General features: G+C 41.2%; 1 protein-coding gene and 1 pseudogene across 2 annotated transcripts in view; both read left to right on the top strand.

Annotated features, from left to right (window-relative positions):
- The first annotated feature begins 576 nt into the window (after positions 1-576).
- Positions 577-2,421, top strand: LOC311144405 (nuclear factor 7, brain-like; annotated as a pseudogene). Its single transcript has 3 exons — positions 577-645; positions 984-1,053; positions 1,467-2,421. The product of its transcript is annotated as a nuclear factor 7, brain-like (transcript).
- Positions 2,422-4,801: 2,380 nt separating this feature from the next.
- Positions 4,802-18,327, top strand: part of LOC311144404 (calcium/calmodulin-dependent protein kinase type II subunit beta-like) — a gene marked incomplete at both ends in the record, with an annotated part of 107,006 nt that continues 93,480 nt past the window's right edge. Inside the window, one exon of the mRNA XM_084180413.1 lies at positions 4,802-4,863. Within this exon, the coding sequence (XP_084036539.1) occupies positions 4,802-4,863 (62 nt within the window). The remainder of the gene's footprint in view (positions 4,864-18,327) is intronic.

The following is an 18,327-nucleotide window of genomic DNA, read 5'->3' as shown; positions in this document are numbered from 1 at the left end:
AAGTCAAGGGGTCTGAATACTTTCTGAATGCACTGTATCTGTATTCCCAGTCATGTGAAATCCATAGATCAGGGCCTTATGAATTGATTTCAATTGACTGATTTCCTTATATGAACTGTAATTCAATAAAATCTTTGTAATTGTTGCATGTTGCATTTATATTTTTGTTTCGTATACATCGTAGAAGACTGAAATATAACAAAACTGGTTGACATAGAAACACCAGATTTGCGTCTGTTTAAAAAATAAATAATCTTTATTCATTATGAAAAATATTAATAACATTCCACCCATGAGGCCAAAGAAGGCGCTTTTGGTCATTGACTGCAGGAAAGGGTTACATAACTTTACTTTGTTTTCCTGTGATAGGCAATTGTCCTACACAAGGTTTTAAAAGTGCTTGATTCAATCATTGTCAGGTGGAGTGGGGTAGCAAAGGGATATCAGAACAAGTGAACGTTCAGCTAATTAATTGTCTCTGACGTACAAACCCAAACGTCCACAGTGAAGCAAGACAGACAGATTTAGCTTCACAACATTTGTAATATCTAGCTGAAGAATGACCTAATGAGAGCAATGATAATGATGTCATTGGCTCTTGTGTTCATGTCAACTGTCTGTGCCGACCCCCCAGGGGCCATGATGGTACAGTAGTCATCTACTGGTTTGGAGACAAGGGAAAGAAATGGTACGTCCAAAATAACACCCTTATCCCGTCATAGTGCACTACAATCGACCAGAGTCTTATGGGCCCTTGTCAAAAATAGTGCACTACTTAGGGAATAGGGTGCGATTTGGAAACAGTGAAAGAGAGAGAAGCAGCAACTCCACAATGAGTCATTGAGCTGACTAACGAGGCTAATTGGAGGCAATTATGTGGAATTAGGTCCTAACTGAAGGGTTATTAACGTATATTACAGACAGCTATATGTGGGAGTGAAGACTCACTCAGTGAACTGTCATTTGTTTTTCCCATTTATCAGGAAGCACAACAGACACAGGGACAGATGTTCTTTCAAGTTAGAGACTCATATGGTTTAATGGTCAACGCTTGTAAGAGTCTTTTAGTATGGAATCCGCACTGAATATAACTGAATCAGTGAAGAGAAACAATAGTGAAACAGTACGCTATTCAGCTTTGGATTCCCAAGCTAAGACTGTTTTGCAGGTTTGTCGAAAGATCAAGATTAGAAGTGTCCTCAAACTGATGTTTCACAGTTGTATTTCTTAGTTAATCATTTATCACAGCATGTCTGTGTAACCATAAAATGTAATGACCATATACGACCATATGCTGTTTCAGAGGAAGGCAGAGAGCTAGAGCCTGTAAAGCAGGCAATGAAACCTGAAAGACTGGTTAGAATCAGATTTAGAGTAATTACAGGACAGGCGGGACTAATGCAAAAAAACATTGAAAAGACGTACAATGAAATGGTGCAATACTCCAAGAAGGGGAGTTTGAGAAGACGGATCAGAGCGGAGTTTGAGAAGACGGATCAGAGGGGAGTTTGAGAAGCTTTACTGGTTCCTGAAAGAGGAAGAGGAGGCCAGGCTGGCTGCACTGAGGGAGGAAGAGGAGGCCAGACTGGCTGCACTGAGGGAGGAAGAGGAGGAGAAGGGGAAGATGATCGCCAGAGAGATGAAGAACATTCAGGACCAGATCTCTTCTCTCACAAAAAGCATCACTGCTTTAAAACAAGAACTCCAGAAAAGAGACGTGCCATTTCTCAAGAGCTACAAACACATCCAGAGAAGTTCCAGAGCCCAGTACACACTGCCGGATCCACAGCTGGTCTCAGGAGCGCTGATAGATGTGTTCAAACACTTGGGCAACCTGCAGTTCAGAGTCTGGGAGAAGGTACAGGGGATTGTCAAATACACTCCTGTGATTCTGGACCCCAACACTGCTGCCCGCTGGCTCTCTCTGTCTGATGATCTGACCAGTGTGAAGCATTTAGGCAAAAGGCAACAGCTCCCTGACAACCCAGAGAGGAACACCATTTGCACCATAGTTCTGGGCTCTGAGGGGTTCAGCTCAGGAAAACACAGCTGGGAGGTGGAGGTGGGGGACTACCCTTACTGGTATATAGGCGTGGCCAAGGAGTCAATCAACAGAAAGGGGGAAGCATCTGCAACCCCAGAGTATGGATACTGGGCTATAAACCAGAGTAGTGGTCAGTATTGGGCAAGACATGAGACCCTCACTCTGAAGAGGAGACCCCAGAGGATCAGAGTACAGCTGGACTATGACAGGGGAGAGGTTTCAATACCAAAGACATGACACACATCTATACTTTGAATGAAAAGTTTACTGAGAGAATGTACCCATATTTCTCTATTGGACAGGCTAGTGATGCCAACCACACCGATATACAGATCTGCCAATCAGAGGTGTCTCTGACAGTGATGTCATCCCAGTGAGGTGTGTGGGGACCAGAAGTCCTCACAAGGATAGTAAGACATAGGATTTTCAATGGGAATCAATTGTTTGGTCCCCACAAGGATAGTAAAACAACGTATGTGTGTGTGTTTTGGAAGAAGATGGTTGTGGGGAAGGGTAGTAGACCCATTCCAGAGAGCTTAGTGTTTTGGTTTACGATTAATAATTTGTTAATGAAGGTGATTGATGACTATAAAATGTGTTTAGTTTTTAATGTAGAAACACTAAGATAGTAGGGATTTCAACTGCTCATCTATACCCAGAGAATCAGAGTGATGTCGTTAGGTTGTGACTCAGCTGTCATGCTGGGTTTATGTAATCAGTAAACTGTTTTCTATCGGGATTCATACAGTGATAAAGGTCTGTTCAGAGACGTGGCATGTCTCTGTCATCTCTACAGTGTAAACTCACAACATAGATTTCTACATCAGACCCGTTGGGGTGAATAGGACGTAAGAGGACAAAGGCATTTACACAGTCATTTAGCAGACGCTCTTATCTAGAGCGACTAACAGGAGCAACTAGGGTTAAGTGCCTTGCTCAGGGCACATCAGCAGATGTTTCACCTAGTCGGCTTGGGGATTTGAACCAGCGACCTTCTGATTACTGGCCCAACGCTAACCTCCAGGCTACCAAGTTCATAAACACTGCGATCAGTTAAAGACTATCACAGTGATAGCACACCGTCTGTGTTTATAGTCCGATGATGTCATGTCTGAGAGAGGAGCCAAGATAGTACCAGAGGTCTGTTCTGTGTGTATGATTTTCTCTCAATAGCTTTTGTTTGTTATTTCAATGACCTTTCCATTTACATTACTTTAAATGATCATCTCAAACTATGATTCTACCATGTAAATGGTTTTTACTATTTAGATTTTTCAAAATACATATTGATTTTTAAATATTGAATCAATACATGGGTAGTCTCTGTATCCAATTTGAACTGTTCTGATTTGAATAAAACAGATTTTCATACTGACATTATTTAACATAAAATCATTATCTAACATCAAACTATACATGAGTCTAAAGTATAAGCTGTTATGTGGGGGTGAGCACTCACTCTGAACTGACATTTGTTTCCCCATCATCTAGCTGAAAAATGTCAAACCTCCGAAACACAACAGAGACTGAACACAGACCTAACCCCCGAAACACAACAGAGACTGAACACAGACCTAACCCCCGAAACACAACAGAGACTGAACACAGACCTAACCCCCGAAACACAACAGAGACTGAACACAGACCTAACCCCCGAAACACAACAGAGACTGAACACAGACCTAACCCCCGAAACACAACAGAGACTGAACACAGACCTAACCCCCGAAACACAACAGAGACTGAACACAGACCTAACCCCCGAAACACAACAGAGACTGAACACAGCTCTTTCAAGTTAGTTACAGACTCATACGGTCTAAACACAGGCTTTGACTGGTCATTTGAGCTAAACATCAAACAATAACATCTTTAGCTAATTGTGTTTTTTCCCTGAGTTCTGAAATAAAACCACAGGGATGTGAGAGAAGGTCAAAGTGTCTGGAATGTATTCATGTGGCTCATGCAAGTTGCCAATGCTAGTAGAGTAGTAGGTTTTCTATACTCTCTGGTTAAACTCACTTTGGTTAGTAATGTCACAGCAGAATGAAGCTGTTCTAGAATTATGGCAAGTTAGACCACATCCTGTAGCATGTGTAAATGAAGTTATTTGACAGCTCAATATGATTTAGTGCAACTGGATGCATTGGGTCCATACCACAATCATGTATCTTTAACATGTTCTATATTATTATTTGTTTAATATACTTGCATGACTGTAGGCCTATTCTAACATTACATAGGCCTATAATTAGGCCTATAGACAATTACAATACATACAGATTGATTTCAATGTAGGCTATTGTTTGTAATGCATTGCCATTGCATTTTATACCTGTAATTGAAATAATTTAAATTTACATCATACCCCTTTCCACCAAACACAAATAGCCTATTACGTTTGCCCGTATTTGGAAGTACAGTACACACGGGTAGTTACGCGCAGCACCCAAATGAGGGCAGCGCTGAGCAGGTTTCGCCACAGGTCTTTGGAGCTCTTCACCATTTGCAGTCGAGCGCACTGGGTGAGGAACGATAGAGTACAGTAAGTAGATAGATTGTGGGATAGACGAGGTCAAGCAAGCCACCTTGGTCGCTCGCCTGCCTTCCTTATCAAACCGAAACCTATCCGCTGCAGTACAAGGCTATCTTTGAATCGCCGGCAGCTCAGAAAGATTTTGAGAGAAAGTACATATCGCGCAGGAGGATCATATCAAGCGAAGTAGCAGCCGTGAGACAAGCACGAGATACGGAGACATGGCTGCGACAACCTGTACACGATTCACGGACGATTTTCAGCTATACGAAGAGCTGGGAAAGTAAGTTTATTTGTTGTGGTAATTTGCATGAAACATTTGGGAATGTGTGACTGGCTGACTGTTGTCGTTTGCTTGCGTCACGGAGCCGTGGGTGCGGGTTTGTGTTGTTACCGTTGTCTTTTTCGACAGCAGCGCAAGGCAAGGGTGACAGGGCGCTCAAAATACTATTATATCTCTCTCAATTCAATTTAAATTTAAGGGTCTTTATTGGCATGGGAAACATGTTTACATTGCCAAAGCAAGTGAAGTAGATAATAAACAAAAGTGAAATAAACAATACAAAATGAACAGTAAACATTACACTCACAAATGTTCCAAAATAATAAAGACATTTCAAATGTCTTTCTCTCTCTCTCTCTCTCTCTCTCTCTCACACTCACAATATATTATTGTTCCCTGCGCTCTTTCAAAAAATTAGGAAAAACGATCCAAAAATGTATCCAGAAACCTACTCTAGGCACTGGGCATTGGGCACTATAGCGCGTCGGTTGGCGAGCTACACCCCTCTCCAAACCGCGCCTCTCTCTCAGGCAACCACTAGAAGCGGCCCGGGAGAAAGTGACATTTTGAGCTGTCAAAGAGCGGGGCTGTAGTTTGGTGTTAATAATGTGGAACTGGCCTTTTCCCTTTTATTCAGATTACGACCTCTCACTTTCGGTTATTTTAAAATGAAATAATCTCCAAAATATCGCTATTTTTAAAACAAGACATAGAACGTTGGTTGCAATTTCAATTTAATCCACCAGAAAAGACAGAACAAATATTACAACAAATATTATGGTTAAACTCAAATATATTAATTGATTTTAAAAAACTTATTTTTTGATTTAAAAAAAAAAAAACGGTATAATATTTTTAAATTATATCATAAATAGGACTGGTGGAGTTATGTCACACATGCAGCTAACAAAAATATATGGAAATGTCTGCTCCACCCAAAATTACAACTAACTAATTGCAGCATTACACATAAATGGAAGAGGCAAGTGGAAGGGGGAGAAAGTAAGAACTTGTCTGTTGCATTAAAGACCGAAATCGGTTAAAGAAAATTGTGATAAATAAATAAAAGTATACCAGTTTCATTTAAAGACCAAAAAATTGACAGCTGTGCAATATAGATTGCAAGATACAGTAGTTGGGAAGAGATTTTTGATGTACCAATTCCATGGCACATGGTTTATGAACTGATGCACAAAATGACACCGGATTCAAAACTCTGAGTTTTTCCATTTAAATTATTATACAAAATTATTGCAACCAATGTTATATATATATATATATATATATATATGGGGGATACAACCATCCCAGCTCTGCATATATTTCTGCGAGGAGACAGATTCAATAGATCATTTGTTTTGGTACTGTCCATATGTAGCTTGTTTTTGGTCGCAGGTTCCAATAATGGCTGAAGAATTGCAACATTTACCTTTAGCTAACTCTGGGAATAGCACTGCAAGGTCATTTGAAAAGTCATAGTCAATTAGTCAATAATACAGTAAAACTCAGCAAAAATGTTTATCTTTAATTTACAATCTGTAGAAACTATGAGAATAGAAAGGTTCAGAACTTTTGTGAAACAGCACAGTTGAAAATATATGGCAAATAGAAACAAACAAAAGATAACTGTTGTAAAATATACAGTTGAAGTCGGAAGTTTACATACACTTAGGTTGGAGTCATTAAAACTCGTTTTTCAACCACTTCACAAATTTCTTGTTAACAAACTATAGTTTTGGCAAGTCGGTTAGGACATCTACTTTGTGCATGACACAAGTTATTTTTCCAACAATTGTTTACAGACAGATTATTTCACTTATAATTCACTATATCACAATTCCAGTGGGTCAGAAGTTTACATACACTAAGTTGACTGTGCCTTTAAACAGCTTGGAAAATTCCCGAAAATGATGTCATGACTTTAGAAGCTTCTGATAGGCTAATTGACATAATTTGAGTCAATTGGAGGTGTACCTGTGGATGTATTTCAAGGCCTACCTTCAAACTCAGTGCCTCTTTGCTTGACATCATGGGAAAATCTAAAGAAATCAGCCAAAATTGTAGACCTCCACGAGTCTGGTTCATCCTTGGGAGCAATTTCCAAACAACTGAAGGTACCACGTTCATCTGTACAAACAATAGTACGCAAGTATAAACACCATGGGACCACGCAGCCATCATACCGCTCAGGAAGGAGACGCGTTCTGTCTCTTAGAGATGAACGTACTTTGGTGCGAAAAGTGCAAATCAATCCCAGAACAACAGCAAAGGACCTTGTGAAGATGTTGGAGGAAACAGGTACAAAGTATCTATATCCACAGTAAAACGAGTCCTATATCGACATAACCTGAAAGGCCGCTCAGCAAGGAAGAAGACACTGCTCCAAAACCGCCATAAAAAAGCCAGACTACGGTTTGCAGCTGCACATCGGACAAAGATCGTACTTTTTGGAGAAATGTCCTCTGGTCTGATGAAACAAAAATAGAACTGTTTGGCCAAAATGACCATCGTTATGTTTGGAGGAAAAAGGGGGTGCTTGCAAGCCAAAGAACACCATCCCAACCGTGAAGCACGGGGGTGGCAGCATCATGCTGTGGGGGTGCTTTGCTGCAGGAGGGACTGGTGCACTTCACAAAATAGATGGCATCATGAGGAAGGAAATTATGTGGATATATTGAACCAACATCTCAAGACATCAGTCAGGAAGTTAAAGCTTGGTCGCAAATGGGTCTTCCAAATGGACAATGACCCCAAGCATACTTCCAAAGTTGTGGCAAAATGGCTTAAGGACAACAAAGTTAAGGTATTGGAGTGGCCATCACAAAGCCCTGACCTCAATCCTATAGAAAATATGTGGGCAGAACTGAAAAAGCGTGAGCGAGCAAGGAGGCCTACAAACCTGACTCAGTTACACCAGCTCTGTCAGGAGGAATGGGCCAAAATTCACCCAACTTGTGGGAAGCTTGTGGAAGGCTACCCAAAATGTTTGACTCGAGCTAAGCAATTTAAAAACAATGCTACCAAATACTAATTGAGTGTATGTAACTTCTGACCCACTGGGAATGTGATGAAATAAATAAAAGCTGAAATAAATCATTCTCTCTACTATTATTCTGACATTTCACATTCTTAAAATAAAGTGGTGATCCTAACTGACCTAAGACAGGGATTTTTCACTAGGATGAAATGTCATGAATTGTGAAAAACTGGGTTTAAATGTATTTGGCTAAGGTGTATGTAAACTTCCAACTTCAACTGTACTGTGTCCGTAAAATGTATATACTATGTATAAACTGGAAGTAGAAGCCTAAGTGTTGTTGTCCATTAGTTTACTCCAATTAGGGGAGGGATGGTAGGGTTAGAGGAAAATAATATAGAAGGTAAATATATTTAAAAAAATATATACAGTGGGGAAAAAAAGTATTTAGTCAGCCACCAATTGTGCAAGTTCTCCCACTTAAAAAGATGAGAGAGGCCTGTAATTTTCATCATAGGTACACGTCAACCATGACAGACAAAATGAGGAAAACAATCCAGAAAATCACATTGTAGGATTTTTAATGAATTTATTTGCAAATTATGGTGGAAAATAAGTATTTGGTCAATAACAAAAGTTTCTTAATACTTTGTTATATACCCTTTGTTGGCAATGACACAGGTCAAACGTTTTCTGTAAGTCTTCACAAGGTTTTCACACACTGTTGCTGGTATTTTGGCCCATTCCTCCATGCAGATCTCCTCTAGAGCAGTGATATTTTGGGGCTGTCGCAGGGCAACACAGACTTTCAACTCCCTCCAAAGATTTTCTATGGGGTTGAGATCTGGAGACTGGCTAGGCCACTCCAGGACCTTGAAATACTTCTTACGAAGCCACTCCTTCGTTGCCCGGGCGGTGTGTTTGGGATCATTATCATGCTGAAAGACCCAGCCACGTTTCATCTTCAATGCCCTTGCTGATGGAAGGAGGTTTTCACTCAAAATCTCACGATACATGGCCCCATTCATTCTTTCCTTTACACGGATCAGTCGTCCTGGTCCCTTTGCAGAAAAACAGCCCCAAAGCATGATGTTTCCACCCCCATGCTTCACAGTAGGTATGGTGTTCTTTGGATGCAACTCAGCATTCTTTGTCCTCCAAACACGACGAGTTGAGTTTTTACCAAAAAGTTATATTTTGGTTTCATCTGACCATATGACATTCTCCCAATCCTCTTCTGGATCATCCAAATGCACTCTAGCAAACTTCAGACGGGCCTGGACATGTACTGGCTTAAGCAGGGGGACACATCTGGCACTGCAGGATTTGAGTCCCTGGCGGCGTAGTGTGTTACTGATGGTAGGCTTTGTTACTTTGGTCCCAGCTCTCTGCAGGTCATTCACTAGGTCCCCCCGTGTGGTTCTGGGATTTTTGCTCACCGTTCTTGTGATCATTTTGACCCCACGGGGTGAGATATTGCGTGGAGCCCCAGATCAAGGGAGATGATCAGTGGTCTTGTATGTCTTCCATTTCCTAATAATTGCTCCCACAGTTGATTTCTTCAAACCAAGCTGCTTACCTATTGCAGATTCAGTATTCCCAGCCTGGTGCAGGTCTACAATTTTGTTTCTGGTGTCCTTTGACAGCTCTTTGGTCTTGGCCATAGTGGAGTTTGGAGTGTGACTGTTTGAGGTTGTGGACAGGTGTATTTTATACTGATAACATGTTCAAACAGGTGCCATTAATACAGGTAACGAGTGGAGGACAGAGGAGCATCTTAAAGAAGAAGTTACAGGTCTGTGAGAGCCAGAAATCTTGCTTATTTGTAGGTACCAAATACTTATTTTCCACCATAATTTGTAAATAAATTCATAAAAAATCCTACAATGTGATTTTCTGGATTTTTTTCTTCTCAATTTGTCTGTCATAGTTGACGTGTACCTATGATGAAAATTACAGGCCTCTCTCATCTTTTTAAGTGGGAGAACTTGCACAATTGGTGGCTGACTAAATACTTTTTTCCCCCACTGTATATATCTTCAAACCCATTGACTTATTCAACATTTTGTTGTGTTACAGACTGAATTCAAAATTGATAAAATTATTATATTTTCTCAGCCATCTACACACAATACCCCATAATGACTAAGTGAAAACATGTTTTTAGAATATTAAAAAATGTATTGAAAATGAAAAACAGAATTATCTAATTTACATAAGTATTCACCACCCTGAGTCAATACTTTGTAGGAGCATGTTTGGCGGCGATTATAGCTGTGAGTCTTCCTGTATAAGTAGCTAAGAGCTTTCCACAACTGGATTGTGCAACATTTGCCCATTATTCTTTTCAAAATTCTTCAAGCTCTGTCAAATTGGTTGTTGATCATTGCTAGACAACCATTTTCAGGTCTTGCCATAGATTTTCAAGCAGATTCAAGTCAAAACTGTAACTCGCCCACTCAGGAACATTCACTGTCTTCTTGGTAAGCAACTTCAGTGTAGATTTCAAATCAAAATGTATTTGTCACATGCGCCGAATACAACAGGTATAGACCGTACAGTGAAATGCTTACTTACAAAACCTAACCAACAATGCAGTTTTAAGAGAAATAAGTGTTAAGTAAAAAATAGATAAGTAAAAAATAAAAGCAGTTAAATAACATGTCGGTTAAAGTGTCTATACCTTAAAGTGATTTTAGGTTATTATCCTGCTGAAAGGTGAATTCATCTCCCAGTGTCTGGTGGAAAGTAGACTGAACCAGGTTTTCCTCTAGGATTTTGCCTGTGCTTAGCTGCATTCTGTTTCTTTTTTATCCTGATAAACTCCCCAGTTCTTAACGATTACAAGCATACCATAACATGATGCAGCCACTACTATGTTTGAAAATATGGAGAGTGGTACTCAGTGATGTGTTGTGTTGGATTTGCCCCAAACATAAGACTTTGTATCCAGGACAAAAAGTTCATTGCTTTGCCACGTTTTTTGCAGTATTACTTTAGTGCCTTGTTGCAAACACGATGCATGTTTTGGAATATTTGTATTCTGTACAGGCTTCCTTCTTTTCACTCTGTCAATTAGGTTAGTATTGTGGAGTAACTACAATGTTGTTGATCCATCCTCAGTTTTATCCTATCACAGCCATTAAACTATGCAACTGTTTCAAAGTCACCGTTGGCCTCATGGTAAAATCACTGAGCGGTTTCTTTCTTCTCCGGAAACAGAGTTAGGATATTATATTAGGCATTCTACACTGCTCAAAAAAATAAAGGGAACACTTAAACAACACAATGTAACTCCAAGTCAATCACACTTCTGTGAAATCAAACTGTCCACTTAGGAAGCAACACTGATTGTCAATAAATTGCACATGCTGTTGTGCAAATGGAATAGACAACAGGTGGAAATTATAGGCAATTAGCAAGACACCCCCAATAAAGGACTGTTTTTTTGCAGGTGGTGACCACAGACCACTTCTCAGTTCCTATGCTTCCTGGCTGATGTTTTGGTCACTTTTGAATGCTGGCGGTGCTTTCACTCTAGTGGTAGCATGAGACGGAGTCTACAACCCACACAAGTGGCTCAGGTAGTGCAGCTCATCCAGGATGGCACATCAATGCGAGCTGTGGCAAGAAGGTTTGCTGTGTCTGTCAGCGTAGTGTCCAGAGCATGGAGGCGCTACCAGGAGACAGGCCAGTACATCAGGAGATGTGGAGGAGGCCGTAGGAGGGCAACAACCCAGCAGCAGGACTGCTACCTCCGCCTTTGTGCAAGGAGGAGCAGGAGGAGCACTGCCAGAGCCCTGCAAAATGACCTCCAGCAGGCCACAAATGTGCATGTGTCTGCTCAAACGGTCAGAAACAGACTCCATGAGGGTGGTATGAGGGCCCGACGTCCACAGGTGGGGGTTGTGCTTACAGCCCAACACCGTGCAGGACGTTTGGCATTTGCCAGAGAACACCAAGATTGGCAAATTCGCCACTGGCGCCCTGTGCTCTTCACAGATGAAAGCAGGTTCACACTGAGCACATGTGACAGACGTGACAGAGTCAGGAGACGCCGTGGAGAACGTTCTGCTGCCTGCAACATCCTCCAGCATGACCGGTTTGGCGGTGGGTCAGTCATGGTGTGGGGTGGCATTTCTTTGGGGGGCCGCACAGCCCTCCATGTGCTCGCCAGAGGTAGCCTGACTGCCATTAGGTACGAGATGAGATCCTCAGACCCCTTGTGAGACCATATGCTGGTGCGGTTGGCCCTGGGTTCCTTCTAATGCAAGACAATGCTACACCTCATGTGGCTGGAGTGTGTCAGCAGTTCCTGCAAGTGGAAGGCATTGATGCTATGGACTGGCCCGCCCGTTCCCCAGACCTGAATCCAATTGAGCACATCTGGGACATCATGTCTCGCTCCATCCACCAACGCCACATTGCACCACAGACTGTCCAGGAGTTGGCGGATGCTTTAGTCCAGGTCTGGGAGGAGATCCCTCAGGAGACCATCCGCCACCTCATCAGGAGCATGCCCAGGCATTGTAGGGAGGTCATACAGGCACGTGGAGGCCACACACACTACTGAGCCTCATTTTGACTTGTTTTAAGGACATTACATCAAAGTTGGATCAGCCTGTAGTGTGGTTTTCCACTTTTAATTTTGAGGGTGACTCCAAATCCAGACCTCCATGGGTTGATAAATTTGATTTCCATTGATCGTTTTTGTGTGATTTTGTTGTCAGCACATTCAACTATGTAAAGAAAAAAGTATTTAATAAGATTATTTCATTCATTCAGATCTAGGATGTGTTATTTTAGTGTTCCCTTAATTTTTTTGAGCAGTGTATTCAATATTACAACATCAGTCTAACTGAATATGGATGTTGTGTTGGTTGAATGTTCCAGGCAGGTACCGGAATGTTCTTCAGCTGGTGAACCTCTTCTTTTGTTGGGTGATGGCAGCTGGTTTAGCAGGCTTTGACGCTGTGGCGATGTTCTTCACCACCCACTGCATTGACCTCTTGCAGAAGATTTGTATGTACTGCAAGTCTCTTGGAAAGACATGAAGACTGATCATGAGGATGTGTAACCATACAATAAACCATGTTAATCTGTAGACAAAAAAATGGTACAGTAGACTGGTATGTGTTTTCGTTACACTCAGAGTCAATAATGAGGCAAAGATGTGAAAGATGATGGGCAAAGATGTGAAAAGTTTGAGGGGGGCTTGACTTGTAGACAGTCTAGTTGTGTATTGTTGTGTATGAGCACCTACAGTGTTGCTGTTGAGTAGACAAACACTGCCAACAATAGAGTGAACAGGCTAGAAGGGTACACTAACAGCCCCTCTCACCCATGCCAAAAACTGACTGCAAGGGTGTGACAGGTTTGAGGACAGTTTAATGTAGACAGTTTAGTGTAGACAGTTTAGTGTAGACAGTTTAATGTATTGGTGATTTTGTTTTCTCAAGCTTGTTTCAAAGTCAGATGATGTTGAGCATATTCCAGGCTGAACGCTTTCATCCAATGGGTCTGCAGGTTCTGTACTACTAAAGCTGGTGTCAAAGGTCATCGTCATCATCATCAGCAGCAGGATTAGTCTGTAGGACACACAGTAGGCAGTGATCAGCCAACATATTACTACTTTGTCCCCATCAATACACACTCAAACAACGTACTATATCCACCCAACCCCCGTCATGTCGATAGATCATGCATACTAACCTTCACACACAATACCCACCCACAACAGACACCAGTCAGTCACCCCCCCCCCCCTCTTGCTAATACCTCCTTTTTTCCTATTTAGACTTCAAGCCTTGCATTAACAATCAACTAAGCCTCCACAATACAGAGAAAACGACAGTACATTTAAAAAAAAACATTTTAGTCATTTAGCAGACGCTCTTATCCAGAGCGAGTTACAGTTAGTGAGTGCATACATTTTTCATACTGGCCCCCCGTGGGAATCGAACCCACAACCCTGGTGTTGCAAACGCCATGCTCTACCAACTGAGCTACAGGGGACTAGTAGAAGTTGTAGCCTACTTGTAAACACACCAACTATGACAACAAGACACAGACCATGTTTATGCCTAGCTCCCCTACATTTATTTGCTCATCATGGAGTCATGGAAAGATTTAGTAGATTTTAATAAGATTTTAGAAGGTGACACACTAGTTCCTGGTGCTGAGCGTGATGTTGATGCCGCTGCAGATGTTGATGAGATCGGACTCTAAATAGAACACATAACTTTAGTCATGTTAACCTCTGCGGTAGTTAGTTAGCTAGCTAGCCAACATAACCTAACAAAGCTAACGTTAACTTGCAAAGTTACAAATCACATCGTCAGATATCAACAGCTGGCAAATTACATTGATATGCTTTGGAATGTCAAGCCAGCGTAGCATTTCTTAATGAGCATTGATGAAAAACAAGACCAAATCAGGAATTGCAGTCACCCTTTAGCAGAAGTCAAACGTCACGATCTGCTATTCAAAGTTACTAAAACACGCTTGAAATTTCAACTGGCCTTTTAAATAACTTTTTGCCGTTTGCAACAAGATCGAATCCCAGGTGAGATATAGTTTTTTCCTTAGAAATTTAGAATTGCATTTATTGTGATAGTGTGTTGTGAAGGGAATTGCAATATTACAACGTGTTGCTGAACTAATGAGCGAGCGGCATGATTTTCCATGTTTGAAGCAGGCCTGTATAGGCCTATTTATTTGGCAAGACAGCTATGCATGGCTGCATCTCACTGTAGTAGGCTGTAGGCTAAGTTTAGGTTATTTGGATCTCCATTCGCCTTTTGTTTACTGCGTTTGTTTACTGTTAATGTAGCTAACTAGCATTCGCATTCACAGTTGTGTCGGTATTCAAACTACTATTCAGTATTTTTGTTTGCATGCATGAATAACTAGGCTACTACATTCAGCATTTAGATTGCATTATTTTGGTAAGACAGCTGTGTGTGTGGCTGCATTCACACAGTCTGTTTGTAATTGGTGAATGCCCTATCTTGTAGCCTATATTCATTACCAAACCGGCCTAGCTGTAGGGGGCTGGATATTGTGCTAAATATTTCACTGATCTCGGAGTCTCTGCATTTGAACTTTATGTTGATTGTGGTATAGCGTGATTATATAAGCAGAATTCAATATAATTTCAATGCAACAACCCCCCAAAAATGTAGCCCCCTCGCCGATTTCAACTGCCCCCTTAGTCACTTTATCCTGGCGCCAGGTCTGATAGGACTGTCTGGGAGCGGTTTGAGTGGGGAGGGGAAAACTGAAAATGAGCTGTTATTGGCAGAGAGGTTTGGAACTCTCGTTCTTATCGGTCTATTAACTAATTTACTGCATGGTGATGTCCCCATGGAAGGCCAAAACTCCTTCCCACCAAAACAGGCTCAAATTTCAGCCGGTCTTTTCAAACAGTTTTTACAACAAAAGGGCATTATCATAATTTTCTACATTTCACAGTATTATTCCAACTTCATAGGTTGGAAATATACAGGGCCTTCAGAAAGTATTCACCCCCCTTTACTTTTTCCCCACCATTCCACCAAGTCATCTTGTCCTAGAGAGATTTACATGGTTATCAAAACGTCACACCAGGGTGAGCCTAAACGAAACACAGCCCTTATTTTAAGTGTTTCTAAAATCCCATATGGGAAAAATGAATGGTGGAAAAATGATTGGAACCATTTCCCTGTTTGACCACTAGGCTTTATGGGTATTATGACTCTTTAAGTTCAGGAGTAAAAGTATGCTTAACAAGTCACATTTACATTTTAGTCATTTAGCAGACGCTCTTATCCAGAGCGACTTACAGGAGCAATTAGGGTTAAGTGCCTTGCTCAAGGGCACATCGACAAATTTTTCACCTAGTCGGCTCGGGGATTAGAACCAGCGACCTTTCGGTAACTGGCACAACACTCTTAACCACTAAGCTACCTGCCGCCCCCACATAATAAGTTGCATGAAATAAAAGTTTTTAACATGATTTTTGAATGACTATCTCATCTCTGCACCCCACACATGCAATTATCTGTAAGGTCCCTCAGCTGAGCAGTGAATTTCAAACACAGATTCAACCACAAAAACCAGCGAAATGCTCCAATGCCTCGCAAAGAAGGGCACCTATTGGTAGATGAGTTTTTAAAAAAAGCAGACATTGAATATCCCTTTGAGAATGGTGAAGTTATTAATTACACTTTGGGTGGTGTATCAATACACCCAGTCACTACAAATATACAGGCGTCCTTCCTAACTCAGTTGCCGGAGAGGAAGGAAACCGCTCAGGGATTTTACCATGAGGCCAATGGTGACTTTAAAACAGTTACAGAGTTTAATATTATTTAATGGCTGTGATAGAAGAAAACTGTGGATGGATCAACAACATTGTAGTTACTCAACAATACTAACCTAAATGACAAAGTGAAAAGAAGGAAGCCTCTACAGAAAACAAATATTCCAAAACATGCATCTTGTTTGCAACAAGACGCTGCAAAAAATGTGACAAAGCAATTAACTTTTTACCCTGAACACAAAGTGTTATGTTTGGGGAAAATCCAATACAACACATTACTGAGTTCCACTCCCCATATTTTCAAGCATAGTGGTGGTTGCATCATGTTATGAGTATGCTTGTAATCGTTAAGGATTGGGGAGTTTTTCAGGATAAAAAAGAAGCGGATTGGAACTAAGCACTGGAAAAATCCTAGAGGAAAACCTGGTTCAGTCTGCTTTCCACCAGACACTGGGAGATTAATTCACCTTTCAGCAGGACAATAACCAAAAACACAAGACCAAATCTACACTGGAGTTTCTTACCAAGAAGACAGTGAATGTTCCTGAATGGCAGAGTTACAGTTTTGACTTAAATATGCTTGAAAATCTATGACAAGACCTGAAAATGGTTGTCTAGCAATGATCAACAACCAATTTGACATAGCTTGAAGAAAGAAAAAAAAAGAAAATGGGCAAATGTTGCACAATCTAGATGTGGAAAGTTCTTGGAGACTTACTCAGAAAGACTCACAGCTGTAATCGCTGGCAAAGGTGCTTCTACAAAGTATTGACTCAGGGGTGTGAATACTTATGTAAATTCAATAGTTGTGTATTTCATTTTCAGAAAATTTGCTATTGAAAGTGTTTAACTTATTATGGGGTATTGTGTGTGTAGATGGGTGATTTTATTTTTTATTTTAATCCATTTTGAATTCAGGCTGTAACACAGCAAAACGTGGAACAGGTCAAGGGGCATAAATACTTTCTGAAGGCGCTATATATGAAACACAGGAATATCGTGTTTTTGAGTCTACTGGGCCTTTAACAAATCATAGTAAATTACATCTATTTGACAAGGCCACAACAGACATTTACCCTGCCCCCACCCCCCAATGGACATGTATAATTGTTACAGTTGTAAATATGTACAGTGGGGGAACAAATTATTTGATCCCCTGCTGATTTTGTACGTTTGCCCACTGACAAAGAAATGATCAGTCTATAATTTTGATGGTAGGTTTATTTGAAAAGTGAGAGACAGAATAACAACAAAAAAATCCAGAAAAACGCATGTCAAAAATGTTATAAATTGATTTGCATTTTAATGAGGGAAATAAGTATTTGACCCCCTCTCAATCAGAAAGATTTCTGGCTCCCAGGTCTTTTATACAGGTAACGAGCTGAGATTAGGAGCACACTCTTAAAGGGAGTGCTCCTAATCTCAGTTTGTTACCTGTATAAAAGACACCTGTCCACAGAATAATAAGCCATTTAGCAGACAGTTTTATCCAAAGCAACTTACAGTCATGTGCACATACATTTTTACGTATGGGTGGTCGCGGGGATCGAACCCACTACCCTGGCGTTACAAGCGCCATGCTCTACCAATTGAGCTACAGAGGACCACAGAAGCAATCAATCAATCAGATTCCAAACTCTCCACCATGGCCAAGACCAAAGAGCTCTCCAAGGATGTCAGGGACAAGATTGTAGACCTACACAAGGCTGGAATGGGCTACAAGACCATCGCCAAGCAGCTTGGTGAGAAGGTGACAACAGTTGGTGCGATTATTCGCAAATGGAAGAAACACAAAAGAACTGTCAATCTACCTCAGCCTGGGGCTCCATGCAAGATCTCACCTCGTGGAGTTGCAATGATCATGAGAACGGTGTGGAATCAGAACTACACGGGAGGATCTTGTGAATGATCTCAAGGCAGCTGGGACCATAGTCACCAAGAAAACAATTGCTAACACACTACGCTGTGAAGGACTGAAATCCTGAATTCAAACAGTATTAAATCCCAAGAACACCATCCCCACCGTCAAACATTGAGGTGGAAACATTATGCTTTGGGGGTGTTTTTCTGCTAAGGGGACAGGACAACTTCACCGCATCAAAGGGACGATGGACGGGGCCATGTACCGTCAAATCTTCGGTGAGAACCTCCTTCCCTCAGCCAGGGCATTGAAAATGGGTCGTGG

Source organism: Coregonus lavaretus (genome assembly GCF_964263955.1).
Source record: "Coregonus lavaretus genome assembly, chromosome: 17".
In the NCBI taxonomy this organism is placed as follows: Eukaryota; Metazoa; Chordata; class Actinopteri; order Salmoniformes; family Salmonidae; genus Coregonus; species Coregonus lavaretus.
The sequence above is the reverse complement of the archived record's forward strand: the minus strand, read 5'-3'. Positions and strand labels throughout refer to the sequence as shown.